The sequence below is a fragment of the Chiloscyllium plagiosum genome, chromosome 2 (assembly GCF_004010195.1).
Source record: "Chiloscyllium plagiosum isolate BGI_BamShark_2017 chromosome 2, ASM401019v2, whole genome shotgun sequence".
Taxonomy (NCBI): Eukaryota; Metazoa; Chordata; class Chondrichthyes; order Orectolobiformes; family Hemiscylliidae; genus Chiloscyllium; species Chiloscyllium plagiosum.
In genome coordinates, this window is record NC_057711.1 from 73,086,730 (window position 1) to 73,101,932 (window position 15,203).

The window sequence follows — 15,203 nt, forward strand, 5'->3', positions numbered from 1 at the left end:
GGCAGGTTGCCTCCAATTCCATGCGCTCTAATTTTTGTTGTGACACTTCAATAGAATTGAGTATCCGTAAGAAAGGTCAGTAACAATCTAACAGTTAAATTACATGATAATCATACATACCAATGGACTAGGGATAAACTCAACCTACCGGAAAATAATAAATCATTACGTGCCAATAGAAAATAATACTCACTGTGTAACTGCTACACTAGTCAGAGGAGTTGTGGGAGCTCCTTTCCTGTGAACATAAAATGGATAGAATCATAAATTTATTAGGCACAAGTGGCACACCTCATCCAAATACAGATTTTGATTGGTAGCCATCCAGCTTATGATTGTTACAGTGAAGGAGGAGTGTCTGCACACTCTGAGCATTTTAACTAAGTGCCACTCTCCTGGTTTCTGTAACCATGCAATTCAGATGATTTTAAAATTGGAATAATGCTCACTTGAATGCCTCAATCCTGTCTCCACAACACCTCCACGCAGTGCTTTCCACCTTTTGCAAAACACTTTAAAACAGTGTCCTCTGTTTCTCTCTGTTATGAGCAGGAGCAGTCTCTTCTTCACTACTATCTTCCAGACTCCCCATCATTTTGAGAACTTCTATCAAATCTCCACTTAGTCTTCCCTTCTTAAAGAGAAACTGTCCCAATTTCTCCAATCTTTCCTCATAACTGAAGTGCCTCACTCAGGAATAATTCTTCTGAACCTGTCCTGAACTCTCTACAATGCATTTGTATTTTCCAGAACTGCATACAATACTCCAGCTGAGGTCTAACCAGTAACTTCTGTAAAGTTAATCACAAAGTCGCCACTTTTCCGCTCTATGCCCCTATTTATTTATGAAGTCTAGAATATTTTGTATAATTTAACAACAGCTTTTTCTACAATCCTGCTACTTTTAAAGAATTGTGCATATACACCCAGATTTCTTTGCTCATGCACATACCATACAATTTTTCTCAACTTTTTTTAAACCAAAGTGCATCACCTCACACTTCTCCGCATTGAATTTCATCTTCCATCCTCCACCAACATGTCAATGTTCTTTTGAATTCTACACTATCCTCCTCAGAATTTACAATTCTCCCAAGTTATATGTCATATGAAAGTGATGCCTGCATACCTTGATCTGTATCGGGAATATGTATATGTATTGGGAATACGTATCGGGAAAAGATTAGATTAGATTCCCGACAGTGTGGAAACAGGCCCTTCGGCCCAACAAGTCCACACCAACCCTCCGAAGAGTAACCCACCCAGACCCATTTCCCTCTGACTAATGTACCTAACACTATGGGCAATTTAGCATGGCCAATTCACCTGACCTGCACATCTTTGGACTGTGGGAGGAAATCAGAGCACCCGGAGGAAACCCATGCAGACACGGGGAGAATGTGCAAACTCCACACAGACAGTTGCCCAAGGCTGGAATCGAACTTGGGACCCTGGTGCTGTGAGGCAGCAGTGCTAACCACTGAACCACTGTGCCGCCCCAAAAAGCAAGAGTCCACAACGCCAACCCCAGGAGATTCCAATACAAATCTTTGTGAATGGTACTGTACCATGTATAATCATCAGTGAACATCCCCATTTCTGAATTTATGATGAAGGGAAGGTGTTTTATGTCTCAGATGGTCAAGTCTGAGACACCGCTGCAGTGATGCCCTGGGGCTGAAATGATTGACCTCCAACAACCCTAATCATCTTCCTTTGATTCTAACTAGTGGCGGGTTTTCCTCCCAATTCTCAATTACTCCAGTTTTGCTGGGAGTTCTTGATGTCCTACTCCATCAAATGACGTCCTGGTATTAAAGCAGTCACTCTCACTTCATGTCTGGAGTTCAGATCTTTTGTCCATGTTTGCAACAATGCTGTAATTATGTCAGGAGCTGAGTGAACCAGGCAGAATCCAAACTGAATATCAGTGTGCAGGTTACTTTTATTGGTCAGAGTATTGAGTACAGGAGTTGGGAGGTCATGTTGCAGCTGTACAGGACATTGGTTAGCCACTGTTGGAATATTGCATGCAATTCTGGTCTCCTTTCTTTCAGAGAGATGTTGTGAAACTTGAAAGGGTTCAGAAAAGATTTACAAGGATGTTGCCACGGTTGGAGGATTTGAGCTATAGGGAGAGGTTGAACAGGCTGGGGCTGTTGTCCCTGGAGCATTGGAGGCTGAGGGGTGACCATATAGAGGTTTACAAAATTGTGATGGGCATGGATAGGGATAGGGCATGGGGTCGTGGAGGGCATAGGTTTAGGTGACAGAGGAAAGATATAAAAGAGACCTAAGGGGCAACTTTTTCACACAGAAGGTGGTACATGTATGGAATGAGCTGCCAGAGGAAGTGGTGGAGGCTGGTACAATTGCAACATTTAAAAGGCACCTGATGTCCACAGTGACTGCATGCTGGTCACTCCTACCATTATTAGGATGGACAGACTTAGTGTCCAATGGTTAAACTCGTGTGGAGGTGGGAAGTTTTTTTTTTTCTCTTGTTGACCCTGCTCAGAGCAAATTTAACAACTTTGTCATTTTGGTCAAGGTCAGTTCAACCAGTTGTGGTGCTACCAACATTGAATTCCCTACCCAAAATACATTCCGTGCCCTTGCGGGCCTCAGTGCGTTTCCTCCAAGTGGTGTTAACGCAATGATTCATCAGCCAAGGTGACAAAGTAACGTTGCACATCAGTAGATGGGCTTCCCTACCCATGTTTGACTGTATGCCATAAGACTTCACAATTTGGAGTCTGAAGTTTGAAGCAGTTTCAGTTTCTTGTCAGGCCATTTAATCAGACAGTTAGTTATCAACCCCACTGCTGTTGGTATGTTGCCACGCACAGGTCAGTCCATGTGTTCCTTTCAGGACATTAGTAAGGCTCATGAACGTCCTCAGACTAGTTTTTGATTCAAACTTCACCAACTGTCACAGTGAAATTCAAATGCACATTCTCAGAACATCTAGATGCTCTGGATTAACTGGCAACAAACATTACCAATATCAATCACTTGTCAGTTTCACATCCAGTTTCTATTCTCCTCTAGACTTTCTGCAGTATTGGCTCTCAGTCTCTGTTATAAGCTTAGCCTTAATATCTTTTGTTATATTGTATGCTTCTTGATATCTTAAGGCGCTCATGGTTGGGAAAGCTCTGAGCTTTTCTTTCCAGTTAGAAAAACTCTCCTACAGTTCTGACAGCTTAATCTTCAAGCAGCAACTTCCAGTTCTTTTGCAAAATGACATATCAACTTTGTAACACAGGAATTATTACAAATAATCACAAAGAAACACTACTAATTAAAAGAGAGAGTGTAAACAATGATTAACTTGACAAAATTGCTTGACACCTTTCTCTGATGAGTTCCCAATCTCAGATTTACCAAATTAAAGAGATAAAGGGAGGACAGGACAACAAGAATCTGAATATATCTGAATTATCGTTCATTCCAAGGACCAGTGGAAATGCTAGCAACATTGTAATGTCTCCAATGTGACTATTGCATTGCCAGTGTAAATCAATAACACAGACTCACATCAGTTCAGGCATCGGCTACCTTCATACAGCTGTACACATTGAGCAAGTATGTTGTTTCACAGATAGATTCCAAATTAAAGGAAAAACTGAGCCAAAAATATCAACACTGTCAAGACTGAACCTTGGAAGTTTTGAAGCCATTGCAGCTCATTTCCATAACAGAAAGCAGTACATACATCCACACCTAGAGCCCATTGGATGTTAAGGACAAAGGGGTCAGGTAAGGCTTCAACTGCCAAAATAAAACTTAAAACACTGAAAAAAGAAAGTTCAGGAGAAACACAGAAGCTCTGGCAGACAGAAGTAGAGTTAATGTCTCAAGTACGATGTAACTTCCCTTCAAACAGGAAGTCATAGCGGACTCAAAATGAGATTACAGATTATTTCTCTTACTGTTAAATGTTTCTCTTTCCGCAGAGGCTGCCGACCTGCTCAGTTTCTCCAGTGCTTTCTACTTTTCATTCAGATTTCCAGTATCCAGAAAGACAGAAGTGGATAGAAAAAAAATTGCTATGTAAGGGAAACAAGGCTTATGGGGTTGATGGGAATGTGAAATTAAAAATACAGACAGATTAGCCACGATCTGAGTGAATGTTTCATCAGGCTTGGAGGTCCATGTAGAAGAAAAACTTAGGAAACATTGTTTGTGTATAATCAGTCATGGCCATTTGGCTTTTTGCAACTGGCTTCTTGGAAACACTGTCCAAATTAATACCAGATGGATTAAAAATTAATTCTTGTAAAATTACATTCTTGTTTTGCAGCAGTTTATCCATTTAGATGTTAGCTAAGTCCACGAACAAAGTCCTACAACTTAGAGATATATAATAGACAGATTCATGCCCAGGAAACATACCCATCAACAATCTCCTTAAAACTCGATTTTAGGAGTCTATCAGAAAATTTCCTCTTTTCTTAATTTCTTATGCCGTTGTATCACTACTGGTAGAATTAAGGTAAAATACTAGAATTGGATGAGGTGTAGAAAATGACATCACATTACCCTCACAACATATACTACAGAGACTTTAGTTGTTTTATTCCAGACATCTGGAAGTTTATCAACAACTAAGAACAATACTAATATAACATCTCAGACTTAAATATAGTCTGAAGTCTTCACTTATTTACATTGCTATCACATTATATAAATAGTTAACACACTAACTGACTGACTGGTTGGCTGAAAATGTGTTGCTGGAAAAGCGCAGCAGGTCAGGCAGCATCCAGGGAACAGGAGAATGGTTGGCTGTCTAACTTCCTGCTGTTCTGTACACAAGGTAAAAAGGAAACTTGTTATATTAGAGCACTGCATGTCATGATCTCATTTACCTGTCTTAAGAGTTTAGTGCCTTACTGAGATCTGTACAATAACACAATATGTTGTAAGGAGTATAATATTTATCTTATTGAGACAAGAGATCACACAATCGCAAATGCCCAAATCTAAAATTAAAAGTTAATATTAGAACCATTCAGACCTTGCAGCAAAGACATCTTAGAATTTTGTGGAGTATGTGAAAGCAATAAATCAATGTAGTGCTTTTGGCTTGCAAAGGATCAGGTATTACAGATACTCCACAACTTAGAATTAAAATTTAAAAGAATATAGTAACAAAGTACAGCATTAATAAAAATGCAAAGTTGTACTAACAATAACTATGAAACTGTGCAAAACTGATAATGCAGCTGCTATAAGTCACTATCACTTTGTGCAGGGTGCACTGAAACAAGATGCTGTTACCTTTATGAAATACACAAAGTGACCTGACTGGAAATTTTGTTCTCTAGTATGGCAACATTGTCAATAGTGTATTCACTAATCAGCTTTAATTGCAACAAGCAATTTTCTCATGTTACTCAGTGTTAGTTTCAAAACAAATCAATGAAGTCTAATTGTGTGTAGGCTGATAACATGTTGGCTTGCTTACAGCCAGCAACAAAGGAGAGGTGCAAGGGAAACACTTTCAGCCAATGAGCTCGTCACTTTTGGTGGCAAGCAAAAAGTCAAGAATCACACATAAATTTCCATTAATCAAGTTATACAATGAAACATACATTTTCATAGTTTGGTCAAAGTTATTAGCGTGAAAAACAGGATGAATATAGCTAGGATCACAATGTACAATTAAAACAAACTTACCAAAGACAACAGTTTCCACAGACAAGTGCAAGGGCATTATTCCAGCCATAAACAGCAACTGGGAAGTTAAATGCAGTGATAATTCCGACTAGACCAAGTGGATTCCATTGTTCAATTAGAGCATGTCCAGGACCTTAGAAAGATTTCATGGAAGTCAAACGTAAGTTAATCACATTTAATGGGGGAAAGAGGTTGGCGGGGGAAAACGGATCGAAGGTGGGTGGACTTTAGTGAGCCAGATGTGTTTTAAGCTCATTGATGATTATAATCAGCAAAACTACAAGTAGCTTTCCATTCCACATTTCTTAATTTAAATTCCAGTTGTCATGGTGAAATTTGAACCACTGTCCTCACAGCATTGGCTTAGGCTTCTGGATATATTAGCCTGGTGACATTATCACAGTGCCAATATCTCCCAGCAGTATTTCTAAGGAACATTTAAACATTGATAGTGATTACAAAATTTACAATATCTTATGACATATCAATAAATGTAGTTTTAATGAATCAAATGAAAACTATTTTGCCTGTTGGCAGAGTTTGTGCAAACACAGGTACGCAACCCTTTATCTGAAATCTGAAGTCTTTCTCGTGCAGTTTTTTTTCTCCATAACAAGGTTGTTTGGCATACAAACAGTTAACCCAGCTCCACACCCACTCAACCCACATCACTCAGATGTGACATGGCGGCATGGACCAGTACTGGCAGGCGTCAATTCTGTCTCAGCGCTCATAGTACTCACAGGTGCGTCTGATGTTCGGTAAGATTTTTTTTAAATTTCACCGTGAAACTGTCACTTATAGAGTCATAGAGATGTACTGCATGGAAACAGACCCTTCGATCCAAACCCCGTCCATGCCGACCAGATATCCCAACCTAAATTAGTCCCTCCTGCCAGCACCCGGCCCATATCCCTCCAAACCCTTCCTATTCACATACCCATCCAAAAGCCTCTTAAATGTTGCAATTGTACTAGCCTCCACCAGCTCCTCTGGCAGCTCATTACATACATGTACCACTCACTGCATGAAAAAGGTGCCCCTTAGGTCCCTTTATACTTTCCCACTCTCACCCTAAACCTATTCCCTCTAGTCCTGGACTCCCCAACCCCAGGGAAGAGACTTTGTCTACTTATCTTATCCATGACCCTCAACCTCCATCTAGTCTACACCTGACATATGCTTCCTTCTTTTTCTTAACCAAACTCTCAATTTCTTCAGTCATCCAGCATTCCCTACACCTACCAGCCTTTCCTTTCACCCCAAGAGGAATATACTGTCTCTGGACTCTCGTTACCTCATTTCTGAAGGTTTCCCATTTTCCAGCCATCCCTTTACCTGCAAACATTTGCCCCCAATCAGCTTTTGAAAGTTCTTGCCCAATACCATCAAAATTAGCTTTCCTCCAATTTAGAACTTCATCTTTTGATCTTTTTCCATCACTATTTTAAAATGAATAGAATTATGGTCGCTGGCTGCAAAATGCTCCCCCACTGACACCTCAGTCACCTGCCCTGCCTTATTTCCCAAGAGTGGGTCAAGTTTTCCACCTTCTCTAGTAGGTACATCCACATATTGAATCAGAAAATTTTCCTGGACACGCTTAATAAACTCCACTCCATTTAATCCCTTAACACTATGGCAGTCCCAGACTATGTTTGGAAAGTTAAAATCCCCTACCATAACCACCCTTTTGTTCTTCCAGATAACTGACTCCAAAGTCCAAAAAATTCAGGATTCAGAAAACCAGCTGACCCCAAGGGTTTCGGATAAAGGATTATGTAGCTGTACCATCACATTTTACGTGCCACCCTGCCAGATATAAAGATAATTGCAAAAAAGCATTGCAACTCTATCATGAAAAACAAGCTTGATAATGGTGTTCAAACATCAGATGTACTTGGTCAACGATCAGATACCGAAATGGCTGTACAAAACAGTTTCCTCACTAACCCATGATTATATGGATTCCGTTGATGTCAAACAACACAGGATATTTGGCTAAAAGTGTAACTGCAGTGAAATAGTTGCTACTCAGCGCTCCCTGTTTGTCTCGGATTATGGTAAATCACTTCCTTGTTGCCAAAAATGCAGATTTTGTTCCACTGTGTTTACCAAATACATAAATAATGTACTAAGCAACAAGGGTCAGAATGGCTTCACTTACGTTCAGATGGTAGCACAGGCCCTCCAAACATGCGAGACAGTCCAACCGCATAGTCACAGATATCAATATATTCCTGAACCTCTCCGACACCCTCAACTGAAATTTTCCCCATCTCCAAAGATACCTTAAAACAAAAGAAAAAAAAACAGTATTAGAAACTTAAATGCAACCCAATGTACAATCAAATTCAGAAGGAATAAATATCAATTGTTGCTGTAAGCATACATATTAAATGATCAGACTACCATTGAGAAGTATTCATGCAAAAGTGTCACTTCACATTAAAAGCCAAAACTGATCACACGCTCCAGTCTCCAAAATTGGTTGTAAGTTAAATCAGATATTTAAAAAAAGAAATTAAGCTAACTAACAAATAAACCCAATTATGAATATGCATTCTTTATTCTTACACAGGATTTGAGTATATTTGACAGTAAGGTGCCTTCTTGAATCACTGCAGCATATCTGGCGCAGGCGACGTTCCCTCAGTCACCGCTGCAGATTGGTCTTCCTGGGAGTCAGCCTAAGGAAAGCGATAGGCCCAGACAGATCCGGCCATGCACATGGGTACTGTGCAGACCGACAGGCAGAAATACTCACAGCCATCTTCAACCTCTCCTTCCTACTAACCAAAGTCCCCATCTGCTTCAAGAAGACCACCATCATCCCAGTGTCAAAGAAAGCATGTGCAATGTGCCTTAATGGCTACCGCCCAATGATTCTGACCTCCATAATCATTAAGTGCTTTGTGGGCCATAACCAGCCTCTCGTCGACTCTAGCCTTCCTCGATCCCTTTCATCTTGTTGTTCACAAAACAGGTCCACAGTGGATGCCATTTTCCTGACTCTATGCTCATGCCTGGAATATGTGGATTACAAGGACTCCTATGTCAGACTCCTATTCATAGACTACAGCCCTGCCTTCAACACCATAATCTCTGCAAGACTAATCTCAAACCTCCAAGACCCAAGTCTTGGCTCTACGCTCTGATTGCAGTCTTGGAAGCAGGAATCTGAAGATCCAGTTAAAGTGAAGTTAGACAACTACACCTCCCCCAGAATAATCCTCAACATTGGAGACCCCCAAGGATACATACTCAGCCCTCTGCCGTACTCCCTGTATACCCATGATTGTGTAGCCAAATTCCGAACAACATAATCTACAAGTATGCTGATGACATCACGGTGGTAAGATAGACATCAAACATTGCATCAGAATACAGAAAGGAGATAGAGGGCTGTGTGTCATGGTGCAATGATAATAACCTCTCAATGTTGCCAAAACTAAAGAACTGATCAATGACTTCAGAAAGAAAGGAGAAGGACACCCCCCCAACTTCAGCAATGCAGTAAGGTGGAAAGGGTCGAGACCATCATGATTCTCAGAGTGATGACAACTGAAAACCTGTCCTGGACTTCTCATGTGGGTGTCAATGGTCAAGGCACAACCTCAGGTGCCTTCAGAAATTCAGCATGACCATAAGGGCCCTCACCAATCTTTACAGATGCCCCACAGAAAGCATACAGTTCGGGTGCATAATGCCCTGAAATGGTAACCGCTCTGTCCAGGACCATAAGAAACTACAGCAGGTTGTGCGCACAGCCCAGACCATCACAGACGCCAAACTCCTATCCATGGACTCCAGTTCCACATCTCGTTGCAGCGGAAAGGCTGCCAACATCAAAGACCCCTCCCACCCTGGTAATGCTCTCCTCCAACCTCTTCCATCAGGCAAAAGATACAGAAGCTCAAGCATATTAGGCTGCTGTACGGACTCTCTAACCTCAAATATTGTTGATCTTGCTTTGTGCATCTCTTGTGCAGTATGCCTCAGACCATCTCGAAATCCTTTAATCTCAATTCCTTGTTTGATATCATCTGCCTGTACTACTTGCAAAACAAAGCTTTTCTCTGTAATTAGCTACATGTGAGTATAGTAAATCAAATCAAAATGTTTGTTTTATAATCTGCCATATAACAATTATACTTTAAAGGATCTAGAGTCAGACAATAATTGCAATTGCTTGTAAATTTCAAATGCCACGCCAATGATTTGTTTTCTTTAAAAAGAAAAGATAGTTGTTCAATTACGATTTACCATTATGATGGAGAGAATAGTCTGGCAAGATACATAAATTGTCCAGGTCACTGCTCAGAGTAAATAGAAGTAATGCTGCTACAAGGTAACAGATGGAAGTTGATATGAGGCACTAACTCCAATGCAAGGATTTAGAAAGCCCTTAAGAAATCAATTATTTATTTACCTAAATAATTTTAGGAAACTATTTAAATAAATAACTGTATAAACATTAAGTAAATAAATCTCTGCATGTAAAACAGTGAGCAGTTCTTTTCAAGGTAATGGAATTTTATACAGAGGCCATTAATTTGTACTTTCGTAAGGCAATTGAAACTTCCAGAATTCAGTGAAATGACAAAAATATTTGTTAGATGCGAGACTTTTGCACAAACTTACATAGCAACATTGCACTATCAATTAGAGTCATAGAGATGTGCAGCATGGAAATCCTCCAACCCTGGCAACACCCTTGTAAATCTTTTCTGAACCCTTTCAAGTTTCACAACATCTTTCCGATAGGAAGGAGACCAGAATTTCACGCAATATTTCAACAGTGGCCCAACCAATATCCTGTACAGCTGCAACATGACCTCTCAACTCCTGTACTCAATACTCTGACCAATAAAGGAAAGCATACCAAACGCCTTCTTCACTATCCTATCTACCTGCGACTCCACTTTCAAGGAGCTATGAACCTGCACTCAGGGTCTCTTTGTTCAGCAACACTCCCTAGGACTTTACCATTAAGTCCTGCTAAGATTTACTTTCCTAAAATGAAGCACCTCTCATTTAACAGAATTAAACTCCATCGGTCACTTCTCAGCTCATTGGCCCATCTGGTCAAGATCCTGTTGTAATCTGAGGTAACCCTCTTCGCTGTCCACTACACCTCCAATTTTGGTGTCATCTGCAAACTTACTAACTGTACCTCTTATGCTCGCATCCAAATCATTTATGTAAATAACAAAAGGTTGAGGACCCAGCACTGATCCTTGTGGCACTCCACTGGTCACAGGCCTCCAGTCTGAAAAACAACCCACCACCACCACCCTCTGTCTTCTAGCTTTGAGTCAGTTCTATATCCAAATGGCGAGTTGTCCCTTTATTCCATGTGATCTAACCTTGCTAATCAGTCTCCCACGGGGAACCTTGTCAAACGCCTTTCTGAAGTACATACAGATCACATCTACCGCTCTGCCCTCATCAATCCTCTTTGTTACTTCTTCAAAAAACTCAGTCCTTACCACCCTTCTTAAACAGTGGCACCACGTTTGCCAACCTCCAGTCTTCCGGCACCTCACCTGTGACTATCAATGATACAAATATCTCAGCAAGAGGCCCAGTAATCATTTCTCTCGCTTCCCACAGAGTTCTAGGGTACACCTGATCAGGTCCTGGGGATTTATCCACCTTTACACGTTTCAAGACATTCAGCACTTCCTCCTCTGTAATCTGGACATTTTGCAAGATGTCACCATTTATTTCCTACAGTCTATATCTTCCAAATCACTTTCCACAGTAAATACTGATACTAAATACTCATTTAGTATCTCCCCCATTTTCTGCGGTTCCACCTTGCTGATCTTTGAGGGGCCCTATTCTCTCCGTAGTTACCCTTTTGTCCTTAATGTATTTGGAAAAACCCTTTGGATTCTCCTTAATTCTATTTGCCAAGGCTATCTCATGTCCCCTTTTTGCCCTCCTGATTTCCCTCTGAAGTATACTCCTACTTTCTTTATACTCTAAGGATTCACTTAATCTATCCTGTCTATACCTTACATGTGCTTCTTTCTTTTTCTTAACCAAACCCTCAATTTCTTTAGTCATCCAGCATTCCCTATACCTATTAGCTTTTCCTTTCAACCTGACAGGAAGATACTTTTTCTGGATTCTTGTTATCTCATTTCTGAAGGCTTCCCATTTTCCAGCCGTACCTTTACGTGTGAACATCTGCCTCCAATCAGCTTTCGAAAGTTCTTGCCTAATACCGTCAAAATTGGCCTTTCTCCAATTTAGAACTTCAACTTTTAGATCTGGTCTATCCTTTTCCATCACTATTTTAAATCCAAGAATTATGGTCGCTGGCCCCAAAATGCTCCCCCACTGACACCTCAGTAACCTGCCCTGCCTTATTTCCCAAGAGTAGATCAAGTTTTGCACCTTCTCTAGTAGGTATATCCACATACTGAATCAGAATATTGTCTTGTACTCACTTAACAAATTCCTCTCCATCTAAACCTTTAACACTATGGCAGTCCCAGTCTATGTTTGGAAAGTTAAAATCCCCTACCATAACCACCCTATTATTCTTACAGATAGCTGAGATCTCCTTACAAGTTTGTTTCTCAATTTCCCTCTGACTATTAGGGGGTCTATAATATAAGCTGAAAATGTGTTGCTGGAAAAGCGCAGGTCAGGCAGCATCCAGGGAACAGGAGAATCGAAGTTTCGGGCATAAGCCCTTCTTCAGGAAGAAGAAGGGCTTATGCCCGAAACTTCGATTCTCCTGTTCCCTGGATGCTGCCTGACCTGCTGCGCTTTTCCAGCAACACATTTTCAGCTCTGATCGCCAGCATCTGCAGTCCTCACTTTCTCCTCGGTCTATAATATAATCCCAATAAGGTGATTATCCCTATCTTATTTCTCAGTTCCACCCAAATAACTTCCCTGGACGTATTTCCAGGAATATCCTCCCTAGTAACAAAGCAAACAAATTAAGTGCTGAAAAATAACTTGCACAACCATGCTTTCTCCCAATGTCAACCATCAAAATCTCCAGCCAATGATACATACCAGATTGCCTAGCACTTTAAGTTTCTTTCTCAAAGCATCTCCAATCTGTCTCACGATTTCTCCTCGTTTTGGTGCTGGAATCTGGACAAGATTTAAAAAGAAAGTTTTTTTAATTATTTAGCTTCTCAATTTATTTTTAAATATTAAACAGACAAAAGCTCACTGAATAAGATTATCAGTTAAAGACTGAAAATAAATATTTACTCTATGCAACGGAACAGATGGAATTACAAAGGCAGCTTATGTAGTCAGAATACATTGACCTAACAACTTGGTTCTAGTTATCCTTCTAATGACCTTCAAACTGCTACGCCAAATGTATTTCAACAAAATATTTGAGAGTGGCTACCATACAAAGATGGGTTTTGTCAGCTCCTGACCTTATTACAGCCTTGGTTCTATTATGTATATAAAAGCGGAACTCCAGTGCGGAGGACGTTGCGAATGGCTTTGAAGTGTGACATCAAGAGCTTGAGCAAAACTGGAGTGAATGAGAATAAGGGGAAATATCCCCACTGGTTGGAGTCATGCCTGGCACATCGGAAGCTGACTGTGGTCATTGGAGGTCAGTTATCTTAGCACTAGGACATCTCTGCAGGAGTTTCTCAGGGGAGTGTCCTGGGCCCAACCACCTTCTGCTGCTTCATCAATGACCTTCCCTCCATCATAAGGTCAGAAGTGGGGTTTTTGCCAATTGTTACACAATATTCAGCACCATTCACCACTTCTCAGATAATGAAGCAATGCATGTACAAACGAACAACAACTGGACAATATGCCACATGAAGTTGATAACTGGTGAGCAGTTATACACTTTTTGAGAAGATTTGAAGCTCAGGTTGAGGTTCTGGATGTAGGTTTGCTCAGTGAGAGATATACATACCACAAAGGCAATTACCAACTCCAACAAAATAAAATCTCTTTGAAATTCACCCTCTGATATTCAATGGCAATACCATTGCTGAATAACCCACTATCAATATCCTGGGGATTATCGTCACGAAGAAACTGGTCATACAAATAGTGACCACAGAACAATATAACCTAAGGGAGAACAAAGTAGGACTTTGACATTACAGTTGATCAATCTATAAACTGGCTGTTCCACTTGAAAGCACGAGAATGGCAATTTATTTTCATACTGGAAAGTTCCACGCAAATAAATAATCCAAGAGCAGGTCAGTGGCTTGGAATTCTGCAGGAAATAACTAACCTCCTGACATGCCCAAAGCCACCAGTCAGGAGTGGGCTTGTCTTAAAAATTCCATGCATCTCCTTTGCAAAACAGCCATTATCACTTGCTTGATCCATTGCGCTGACTTACTTGAGAAGTAAAATTTGCTATTCTGGGGTGAAAAGTTGAGGCCAATTACAACTGCAGGAACAGCATATGTGGCCGAAAACAGGTCTGGCGGCAGGGAGGTGACTTATAAGCTGTAAATATACAAAGGCATGATTTTTCACAATGAAAAACCATGGGTCAACTTATATGCCACAGTTCAAGATAACTATTCTGCTGCATAGTCTTATCAATAGATCTTCAGAGTTGCTTTGCATAATTTCACTTAAAAATAACAGAAACTTCCACAGTTAAGATCTTGTTGATTATTTAACTACTTCTTTTTAAGTTGAATTATTGATAAGTAAAACAGAGAAATATCAGATCATCCATAAAATGTGATCAGCCAATTTCCTCCTGAAGGTTTTATTTATTTGCATGGAACTTTCCAGTATGAAAACAATTTGCCATTCTTATGCTTTCAGGTGAAATAGTCAGTGTACAGATAGTTCCACTGTAGTGTCTAAGTCCAATTGCGTTCTCCCTCAGGTTTCAGTGCTCTGTGGTCAACTGTGTAACAGTCAGATGCAGCTGGTCAGACTTAACTGCCAACTTGTTAACCCAACCTATTTAGAAAACATAAAAAGGCAGCAATCAAACACAAGTGGCTTCCCCAAAAGTTTGAATACTCAAGAAGCTAAGTCAGCAGACCAGGAAAGTCCAAAGTTCATTCTTCATCTTGTATGAAATCAGCTGATCTGAAGCAAAGGATTTGGGAAATCAGCTACAATTGTATACTGCAAACTCCTGTGTCATAGTGGGAAGTGAATATGCTAATTAAGCCTTAATGAAAGTGGAAACCAAAATTACCTACTACAGGCAGAATATGGAAACAGGCTAGATTAGCAAATAGAGCTGAAAATGTGCTGGAAAAGCGCAGCAGGTCAGGCAGCATCCAAGGAACAGGAGAATCGACGCTTCGGGCATAAGCCCTTCTTCAGGAATGAGGAAAGTGTGTCCAGCAGGCTAAGATAAAAGGTAGGGAGGAGGGACTTGGGGGAGGGGCGTTGGAAATGCGATAGGTGGAAGGAGGTCAAGGTGAGGGTGATAGGCCAGAGTGGGGTGGGGCGGAGAGGTCAGGAAGAAGATTGCTGGTTAGGAAGCCAGTGTTGTGTTTGAGGGATTTGACTGATGCAGG

General features: G+C 40.7%; 1 protein-coding gene across 1 annotated transcript in view; it reads right to left on the reverse strand.

Moving 5' to 3' along the window:
- Window positions 1-15,203, reverse strand: part of aldh7a1 (aldehyde dehydrogenase 7 family, member A1) — a 49,937-nt gene that overhangs the window by 30,961 nt on the left and 3,773 nt on the right. The window contains exons 4-7 of the mRNA XM_043711952.1: window positions 12,727-12,807; window positions 7,853-7,976; window positions 5,686-5,818; window positions 194-238 (exon numbers count right to left, since the gene is read on the reverse strand). Coding sequence (XP_043567887.1) covers window positions 194-238; window positions 5,686-5,818; window positions 7,853-7,976; window positions 12,727-12,807 — 383 coding nt within the window. The remainder of the gene's footprint in view (window positions 1-193; window positions 239-5,685; window positions 5,819-7,852; window positions 7,977-12,726; window positions 12,808-15,203) is intronic.